The sequence below is a fragment of the Nematostella vectensis genome, chromosome 11 (genome assembly GCF_932526225.1).
Source record: "Nematostella vectensis chromosome 11, jaNemVect1.1, whole genome shotgun sequence".
In the NCBI taxonomy this organism is placed as follows: Eukaryota; Metazoa; Cnidaria; class Anthozoa; order Actiniaria; family Edwardsiidae; genus Nematostella; species Nematostella vectensis.
In genome coordinates, this window is record NC_064044.1 from 10,025,456 (window position 1) to 10,035,335 (window position 9,880).

At 40.0% G+C, this 9,880-nt stretch overlaps 2 protein-coding genes across 2 annotated transcripts; one reads left to right on the top strand and one right to left on the bottom strand.

The window, feature by feature from the left end:
• Positions 1-63: 63 nt before the first annotated feature.
• LOC5510194 (MICOS complex subunit Mic27) lies at positions 64-4,282 on the top strand. The gene is made up of 6 exons (XM_001630623.3): positions 64-176; positions 356-451; positions 2,027-2,149; positions 2,595-2,649; positions 3,123-3,221; positions 3,481-4,282. The coding sequence occupies exons 1-6, from the start codon at positions 153-155 to the stop codon at positions 4,092-4,094; spliced, it is 1,011 nt and encodes a 336-aa protein (XP_001630673.2). The 5' UTR covers positions 64-152; the 3' UTR covers positions 4,095-4,282.
• Positions 4,240-9,810, bottom strand: LOC5510193 (RAD52 motif-containing protein 1). Its single transcript, XM_001630598.3, has 6 exons — positions 8,939-9,810; positions 8,433-8,517; positions 8,230-8,357; positions 8,032-8,151; positions 6,759-6,915; positions 4,240-4,940 (listed from the first exon to the last, which is right to left on the bottom strand). The coding sequence occupies exons 1-6, from the start codon at positions 9,053-9,055 to the stop codon at positions 4,669-4,671; spliced, it is 879 nt and encodes a 292-aa protein (XP_001630648.3). The 5' UTR covers positions 9,056-9,810; the 3' UTR covers positions 4,240-4,668.
• Between the last annotated feature and the right edge of the window lie 70 nt (positions 9,811-9,880).

A 9,880-nucleotide genomic window follows, 5' to 3' on the forward strand; every position in this document is an offset into this window, starting at 1 on the left:
CTTTAAAGTTTTTTTAATATTGAATTTTTGTATATAAATTACTCGATTTCCAGTCGTTTTTTTTTTCTGTTTAGATGAGCCGCATTGCCAGCCTGCTGGGTTTCCTGTGTAAAATGTAGCGAGAGTCTGGACCTAGCTGAGTCACATCCAAGATGGCGGCCTTCAGGTTGGCGAAGGTACTGTATGTATAAGAAAGAAAAAACATTTTGAGCAAATGTTAATCACCGTTTACAAAGCTTTAACTCATTCTAAGTTCCATAATGTCTGTCTCGATGAGAGAAGTGAAACTGTTTTATATTTTTTTTATAAGAAGGGGGCTGTCTCTAAAAAGTAATTTTCACTTTGCTTGTCCCAGATTCCTGGAGCGCTTGTAGCTGGTGCAACTCCTGTCGTGGGTCTAATGGCCTTCCCAAGGGTACAGGCCTCGGGGACGAAAATCCATCCATCTGAGGTGGGTACACCTAGCTTATTGTGCTGCATCATTATTTTGCTAACTAACAACTGACAGTTTAGCAGTAAGGTATTGGCACCTATTCTCGTCCACTTTACCTTTTAGAGGAATTTTTTGTGTTGTTAAGCTTCTTCCACGTTAGAGTAATTGTGTAAACTTCGACTATTCTAACAAGTTTGTTTTTTTACCGAGAACAATCAGAGTAAATACTAAAACCCTTCTCCAAACCTATTCTCGTCCAGTCAAACCTATTCATAGATCCGACATGTCAATCACGCGCGCACAAATAGCCAATCAGGAAAGAGATGATGCAATAACAGCCATGAGGTCCCACAAATGTCCTAAGAAAAGTCGGCAATCGACGGCAAAAAGATTGGTTTGAGTTTTTTTTCTGCAAATCTGGACAAGGAAAATAAGCATCTTCCGGTCAGAACTCCTTTGTAGAACAAAGATAATAGGAGACAAAGCTGCTGCGTACTTACTCTCGAATTCGGCATTCTCTTCTACTTTTCCCCGCACTTAAATCACTGCAAGTTGACAAAAAAAGCACATAAACACATAGTACCTACCGAAGAGAGCGCCGCTTTATCTTATCATTTCCAAGTTTTCGTACTTCCAGCTGGATTCGGGGCATTTCCATTCAACAACCAAACTTGTAGTTATCTATTTCTATGCTTCTCTACAAGCTTTTCACCAAGCTTGGACAAAAATCAATTTCTATCATGTTAGGTGACCGTCTTTTATTTACCAAGTCGCTGGAAAACCCCTATAAACGTCTATATTTTAGATAAACCCGAGCAGGATTCACAGACCTTATCCGACATGTTGTACAATTTGTGGGGCATTTGGGTTGCACTTCGCTGGCTTCTATTTGCTGATTTCTGATTGGTTAGTCGTGCTTTCGTCGGATTTCGTCCGGATCTCGTCCGTTTGAAAAATAGCACAGAAAATTTGTTTCATTTTAGCTAAAATATCACAGATAATAATCTCTGATAAATGAAATTTGCAAGTGCCATTCAATGCTAATTAAAGCTTTTATTTGGTTCCGCACCAAGGGATTCAAAACTGACATTTTCGCCCACATGACACATTGCACGGTGAAACTTGCAAACACTCAAATTTGTTTTGAATCGTTCGAGTGGTTGAGAATAGGTGCCGTGACAGAGGCCTCAACAATGAAAGCTAGCATGAAACCACAAGGAAAGCTAGCATGAACAGGCCCGTACCCAGGATGTTTCTTGGGGGGGGGGGGGTGCGAAATCCGAAAAAGTGGACCATTTTTCCTGGGGGAAACCCTCTGCACCCCCCTGGGTACCAGCCTGATGAAACCTGTCCAAGTTGGGTTGACAGCTATGTCAATGTATGGAAATTTTCCAGAAAATTAGGCATGAGAAAAGGTTCAAAATCTTGAGACTCCCAACCCACTAATAAGGGTCACCCCATTATGACACAGTAACACATTCCCAAACAAGACAGAAATATGAAGGAATGAATGAACTCGCTATCACATACATTTATGGCCCAAACTTGTCAGTAATTGTGATACTTAACTTCATTACATCATTGTTTTCAAAGCTTGACATCTACGACAAGCCTGTTGTGTACAATGAGGTGGTCTTGGACGACAAGCGGTCCGCCTTGGAGCTTAAGGTGTCCTCAGGGAGACGGGCACTATGGGGATACTGGGATGATGTCAAGGTAAGGATTTAACAAGTACATCTTATTTTTGCATGCTTCTGTCCTCTTATAGATGCACAGATGACATCAAAGTGTGTCATGAACAAGAAAGTAAGCAATGAGACACAGTCGAGTCTTGTTACTGTTGTTCATGACACCTGTGATGTCTTCTGTGCATCTATTAGAGGACAGACCCACAAAAAGAATGAGATCTATTTGTTTTATACAACAATAAAAATTTATTCTTACGTAACAATCTATTTTTGGTGAGCATGCACACATGCTGACACCAAACATGCGTGTGTTCTCTTTAATACTAACACATGGACCACTGACCAATCAGAGCGTACGATTTATGAGTGTAGTTGTATGAATTATAATATTCTTTGCCTTATATGTGAGGCTGATAAGGGCTCTTTAAGAGATTTATCAAAGTATAACGCTGATCCTCTTTATTCCTCACTAGGTGCTTGTTGAGAAAACGAGGTCTGCATATGAAATAGTTAGCACAAAGTCAGTTGGTGAGTTCTTTATAAAAATCCTATGCAACATTTATTTTAAAAAAAATCTCCCTCTAAAGGTGAGCCCTGTTTTGTACAGGAGGTGCATACCTGTAATAGTTATTTACATAATCCAATGAACTAGGATGTACAGACGTGTTCCCAGGAGGGGGGGGTGGGGGTCATAGGTACATATCATATATGAAGATTGAAGATTCCTTAATAAGAAATCAACCACATTTTGGCAACCAAGGGGGGGGGGGGGGGGGGTGCACGCACACCATGCGCACCCCCTGTGTATGACCCTGATGTAGGCTAAGAAGTCTGTAAGCTTGAAAAAAAGGAGATTGTCAAGTTTCTCCAGAACTTTTTTCTTTTACATTTTGTGCCTTGACAAAATCTAAAGACAAAAAGTCTTTGTGTGCATTACAGCTAGGCAGTTTGCTTCATTGAATGCTTTTCATATACGCTTTGTTTTGTGATCCTTGTTGTAGAGTTTGTTGACCTTATCACCAATGACCAAGTATTCCAGATCAAGTTTGGGTGCATATCTTCTGGTGTTTTGGTTGGAGCATTGCTTGCTGGCCGAGGACGTAAGTTGATATAGATGTCAGAATGCCCCAGCCAAAATGGAATAAGCACACATGGAGTGATAGTTTAAGTTTAGAAATCAGGACAAACCATGGACGTGCAGTAATAATGTTTTGACTAAATTCTTTCTTTTTGCAAATAAATTTGATCACAATTTGACTTCCAATTACAGTATTATTGATTTTGAGTCCTGAACTTTCTACTCCCTCACTGTACTTTTAAATCTATTATAAAAGTAGATCTCTTTTTCTTGATTTTTAGGTTGCCCATTTAGGAGAGTTTTCTACTCTGTCGGCCTGGGTGCAGCAGTGGCATCTCTGTGCTACCCATCCAAAGCAACTGATATCTCCCTAGAAGGCTATAGAAAAGCTAAAATGTTCATTAGTGACCAGTGGACCAAGTACCAAGAGAACAAACCCAAGATCACGAAGAACCCAGGAAAAGTATTAGACATGACATCCCAAACTGAAGGAGCCACAGAAGAGAAATTTGTCATCGTTGACAAACCTGTTGAAATGCCTGAAACTAAATTGGTCAATGAGGAAGGGACTCCAGTGGAGGCGGTTGAAATAACTCCCAGTGAATCTCAAAATAGCAAGCAAGTCAGCTCTGAGATGGCAGAGGAGTCAATTATGACCAAGGTGCCATTTGTTGGGTGGTTCTTCAAAAGTAACTCCTCAAATGCTGACACAAATGATGAGAACTCAGTGGTTATTGAAAGTCAAGAGGAAAAGACCCAAGAGAAAAGTGATGTTTCTGGTAAAGATCAGAGAATGGTTATTGAACCAGAAGAAGTGAAAAAACCTTTGAAAGTTGAGGGTGATCCTGGACAGTCTAACCCAGATGACAAGGATATGTATTCCACTCGTTCATAGGACATTTAACTCTATGCATAGGAAGCACAATCACTGACTTGTGAAGGGTGGGACCATTGCATTGTTGTTTGGTTCTCATATTATCCCTTTATGGTAAAAAGTAAATTTGACAAAGACAATAAATTATCAATAGGAGCGATTGTTATGCAGGGTTATTAATGAATTTTAATAAAACTTTTAGGAAAAGACTGAGAGTTTAGATCCAGCCACCTGTTAGACTGAAATCAGCTTTACTAGGGGATGAGGTAAAAAATAAGCCTTCATGGAACATTTCCAATTCTGACACCCACAAAACATATTGAAAAAGTTAAAGTTTAACTCAAATGTTTTTCTCTACTCTCTAGGTGGGTCTTTTTACACTTGTTTGAGTACTTGATATTATGTGGTGCACACTGACAACATAGATAACACACTACTTAATGTTCTTATGTTCATCCATGAATAACATATGTGCATCCATGAATAACAACATAACATTGTCATAAGACATGGCATGATGACAAATAATTTTCATCTCCAATACGCTAATAAAATAAAAAGTAATCCATCACAGCCATCCATCAACCCCTTTTCACTACATTTCATTAACAAAGTCTTCCAATGCTGCAATCATATCATCATCATCATCATCATGTTCCGGTTCCTCTATCACATTAACATGAACCACATTCTCTGTAACACAGTTCATTTCAAGATCCATAATATCCATTTGATTAATCTCTACAGCAACCTTTCCATTGTCAAACACCATCAGAATGACCCTTCTAAAGGCATTCTCTAAGGCGTGTCTATGGGCTATCTTCTTTGCAATGCCAATAAGTTCCACTCTCTTTGCCGGGTCTTTTTCTAAAACAAAGAAATGAAACAAAGAATTCCTGATTAACCAATTGATCATGCGGTTTACCTAAATCATTAATGTCTGAAATAGCATGACATCAAGTGGATGACTATGTTAAATTTGTGCATGTCCTAGGCAGTTTTTTGCACAATCAAAACGTTTTCTTTGATAAAAACACATTCCACTGCCTGTAAGCACTCACTATATCTATGACTTTTTTGTAACAATAAACAGCATACATTTTCCTAACATATTTTTGCCTTTACCATACCACATACACGCAAGACACAGCATATTGTACCTTTGTCTAACACATTCTTGTCTCCACCCTGTGTACCACCACATACATGATAGAAACAGCATACTCCAACCTTGTCCCCATGGTCTTCTGGGTAATTTTCAATATGGCATCTATAACCCAGAAGACCCTGGGGACTAGGTTTAGCATACTCTTGCCCAACACATTCCTGTCACCCCCATATCACATACAGCAGACAGCACAACTTTGTCTAACACATTCCTGTCACCCCCATATAGCAGACAGCACAACTTTGTCTAACACATTCCTGTCACTCCCATATAACATACAGCAGCCAGCACAACTTTGTCTAACACATTCCTGTCACCCCCATATAACATACAGCAGACAGCACAACTTTGTCTAACACATTTCTGAGTCCCCCATATCCCACACAGCACAATTTTGAATAACACATTCCTGTCTCCATCCTGTGTACCACCACCTGTGTACATGTAGGTGACAACATACCCTACAGCAGAAGCATACCTTTGTGTTTCACATTCTCTGTCACCCCCTATCACATACATGTAGGATGCAACATACCTTTCTCCAACACATATCTGTCTCCCCATATCACATACAACAGACAGCACACCTCTGTGTTCTACATTCCCCGTCACCCCCTATCACATACATGTAGGAGACAACATACCTTTCTCCAACACATATCTGTCACCCCATATCACATACAATAGACAGCACACCTTTGTGTTCCACATTCCCCGTCACCCCTTATCACATACATGTAGGAGACAACATACCTTTCTCCAACACATATCTGTCTCCCCATATCACATACAATAGACAGCACACCTTTGTGTTCCACATTCTCTGTCACCCCCTATCACATACATGTAGGATGCAACATACCTTTCTCCAACACATATCTGTCACCCCATATCACATACAATAGACAGCACACCTTTGTGTTCCACATTCCCCGTCACCCCTTATCACATACATGTAGGAGACAACATACCTTTCTCCAACACATATCTGTCTCCCCATATCACATACAATAGACAGCACACCTTTGTGTTCCACATTCTCTGTCACCCCCTATCACATACATGTAGGATGCAACATACCTTTCTCCAACACATATCTGTCTCCCCATTTCACATACAATAGACAGCACACCTTTGTGTTCCACATTCCCCGTCACCCCCTATCACATACATGTAGGAGACAACATACCTTTCTCCAACACATATCTGTCTCCCCATTTCACATACAATAGACAGCACACCTTTGTGTTCCACATTCTCTGTCACCCCATATCACATACATGTAGGATACAACATACCTTTCTCCAACACATATCTGTCTCCCCATATCACAAACAATAGACAGCACACCTCTGTGTTCTACATTCCCCGTCACCCCCTATTACATACATGTAGGAAATAATATACCCTTGCCGAACACACTTCTGACTCCCCCATATCACATACAATAGACAGCACACCTTTGTGTACCATATTCCCTGTCACCCCCTATCACATACATGTAGGATACAACATACCTTTCTCCAACACATATCTGTCTCCACCGTACCCGATACCATCACAGTATGTGCTGCTGTCTTTGATTTCAAGCCTCACAATGCAGCGGTACATAGGGTGGGATGGGGCGGGATTACTCTGTGGACTATGAGTAGCATCTGCAGGCACTGGAGTTATCTAACAATATGAAAATGAATTATTATAACTACTGGTCATCTGTATTACTATTTACATAAGTCACACTGTGAAGCCATTGTTGATGTTTCATCAAAACATGCATGCTTGAATTCAAAACATGCGTTTTTCAGATGCAGTGAAAGCATACCTGCTTTATGATTTAGATTGTATGTAAAAAAGCATGTTTTTTATCTAACAAATCAATGTCCTAAAGTATGGTAAATACCTATATAAGATGCATGTTAATTTAATATAATACAATACATGGTGTTTCAGTAGATAATCTTTTTGTGTAATAAGGAAGAAAGATCTTCATTAGAAGACACAGCCTTGTGTATAGAGTACACCAGGATTGTCCTTAACCGTATTTGTTTATAAGTTTCACAAGATAAAAAACTGTTATTAGACTCTTTTTGTTTGATTTTCCCTACTTAGCAGAAAAATGTCTTCCTGTTTGCTTCTATCATTTTACTTATCTATGTCACATTTTTCTTGTGTAACTATACAGGGAGTAGGGTACTGGAGGTGTGCCCCCCTTGCCAATAATTACAAAAATTATAAGAAAATGACCAGTAGGAGCATGGCTGTGTCCCCAATATCTTTTTTAATATTCCTTATCATGCCCTCCGCCCAATTTTTTAATGGTCTGCTACATGTCTGAGAATTGTGGTAGAATATGGTCTCTTCTACATGAACATGTGAAAGAACAGAGAATGACTCAGGTAAGTAAATTTAAACATCACAAACAGGAATCAAGCTCAGGGGCGGAAACAAGCGAGGTGGATTGGGTGGATATCCACCACCGACCCTTTTTGAGCAAAAAAAAAAATGAAAGTCACTTTGTTTTAAGAAACTACGGAGGAGGTACTTCCCATGTCCCATCACCCGCTTGACTTTGCTGACATGACAAATTGTTAGATCTATGTGATCTACCAAGAACCACTGGATCAGTTACAAGCTGCCTATCCGTTGATTATCCACCCCCTATTTTGAAATACTGGATCCACCCCTGAAGCTTTGCACACTTTCCTAGCCAACCAGCAAGAAAATTCCTTAGGGACAATCTTGACACACCCTGGAGTAAAATAATATGTTTTACACTAGGTAAATACTCACACTTATTACACTGGTTGACCAACCATTGAAGCCGAGGTAGTAATGAGCAAGTTCAACACACTTGGCCATGTACAGTGGGGATGGGACACCACTTGGCTTTTTACGACTGGCAAATTGGACCTATGGCCATTGCAACAAATTCAATATAGGCTACTCTTGGAATCCAGACGCTCTAGTACCATCTCATCAGAGAATTACCTTTAGAATATTCCCATCAATCAGCCATTTGCCGTTAACCTCTTCTTTAGCCCTCAACGCTGCCTTGGCAGAGTAAAACTTAACGAATGCATAAAGACCTCCAGTATTCCCACCTAAGAACTGAGGCCCTATAAATAAATGCAGAATAGGTATGAACTGAAAATTCCTCACTAACATGCAAATTGTCAGATACTGATTATTACCTTCTACGTTTTCAGAGCTCAGAGTATCCACAACTTGAACTTCATAGATTAGGCCAAATCTTGAGAAAATCCCTCTTAGTTTTATCTAAAAGAAACATTTTCTGAGTACTGCTTTAAACCAAGGTTTAGGTGGACAACACAGAGTGGTGGTGGGTCATTACACTGCCCCCCCCCCCTTGGAATTCTAGAAGTCTCAGGACAATACATCCACACATATCCCACCTAAAGGTGGTAAATTACTTTGTCCAAGGAGGTCCCAAACTTCAGGAGGCTACACCTAAAGAGAGAGCTGCTTTGACGGGTTTTTAGCACATACACCGTTGTTCCAGAGAAGGGTTGGGGTGTCTGAGGGTTAAGATCTTCGCGATTTGTGATGGCTCAACCTGGCTCAACGGGTTGAAAACACGGAATGACCAGGCAAAGTGCGTTTGTTTGCTTTTAGGTATCCGAGAGACGGCAAGAAATAGTATACAAAACACACTGATCAAAACAAGATGAGCTAATACTTCGGCCTGTTCTGCGTCTAGTTTCTTGCTTATGCCAGTAATGTACAAGTTAACGTCATTGCTTTCCGGGCGAACAAACTCGATTAATTCCACACGGCCAGCCATGGCGGCCGCCATCTTGGATTTGAATCTGCCGCCCAAGACCCAGACTACCTCTTCCTAATTCGTAAGGTAAACCGCGTTTTTGCATAGTATTTAAAACAGAAACATTAATTTTTTTTTCGAAGATCACCAAGAAGTCATGTTTACTTGTTGCTAGAAATACACGAGCAGTCAACGCAAATGGTTCGTTTTGTAGCTTTTTGCGCGTGCTAAAGTTGACGAACGTAATATATGATGTCACAAACGTAATCAACGATTCCCAAATTTGCCAAACGTATGTCGAGGATTGTAGCGTCTCTTCTGGTTTGCACATCTAGCACAAACACACACATCGTGGCCATTTGAAGAGCACAAAGTCATATCATGCGAGCTGTAAGTACACTTAATTTTTTCCCCTCCCCTGCAAATCTTGTTGCGGCGACAAAAGCATTGTTTCTCAGTAGTTGAGATAGATTGTCGCCGGTCTACGTTTTAGCGGTAGCTAAATCCTAAAACATTCTCGCGAACGACATGTCATCTTTTCCAAAGTTTACATTTTCTTATTTTCTGGTACAATTTTTCCATTTTAATTTTGATCTTTTTCTATCAACTTTCACGCTAATTGATTACTGCCATTCCTACTCCAACCAACAACTATAGCAATAAATCATTTTTATTCGGGAGAGCATGAATAAACCAAATAAAAATATGAAAACGTTGATAATTTACAAGTTATTGGATGCATTCCTGTTTTTCAAGTTAAAGAGCATATTTCAGCCCGAAAGTTATCAGGTTATTTGAGAGACTAAGGCCAAGAGATGGGTTTCTGTAATTCCTCCTTTTATTCGAGACGCAATCACA

What these genes read in the sequence shown, in the direction of transcription:
- LOC5510194 (XM_001630623.3), top strand. Translation starts at nt 153, where the DNA reads ATGGCGGCCTTCAGGTTGGCGAAG. An exon ending in GATACTGGGATGATGTCAAG is followed by an intron (nt 2,150 to 2,594) that starts GTAAGGATTTAA and finishes ATTCCTCACTAG; the next exon opens with GTGCTTGTTGAGAAAACGAG. An exon ending in ATTGCTTGCTGGCCGAGGAC is followed by an intron (nt 3,222 to 3,480) that starts GTAAGTTGATAT and finishes CTTGATTTTTAG; the next exon opens with GTTGCCCATTTAGGAGAGTT.
- LOC5510193 (XM_001630598.3), bottom strand. Translation starts at nt 9,055, where the DNA reads ATGGCGGCCGCCATGGCTGGCCGTGTGGAATTAATCGAGTTTGTTCGC. An exon ending in TAGACGCAGAACAGGCCGAA is followed by an intron (nt 8,518 to 8,938) that starts GTATTAGCTCAT and finishes TGTTTCTTTTAG; the next exon opens with ATAAAACTAAGAGGGATTTT. An exon ending in TTGATGGGAATATTCTAAAG is followed by an intron (nt 8,152 to 8,229) that starts GTAATTCTCTGA and finishes CAATGGCCATAG; the next exon opens with GTCCAATTTGCCAGTCGTAA.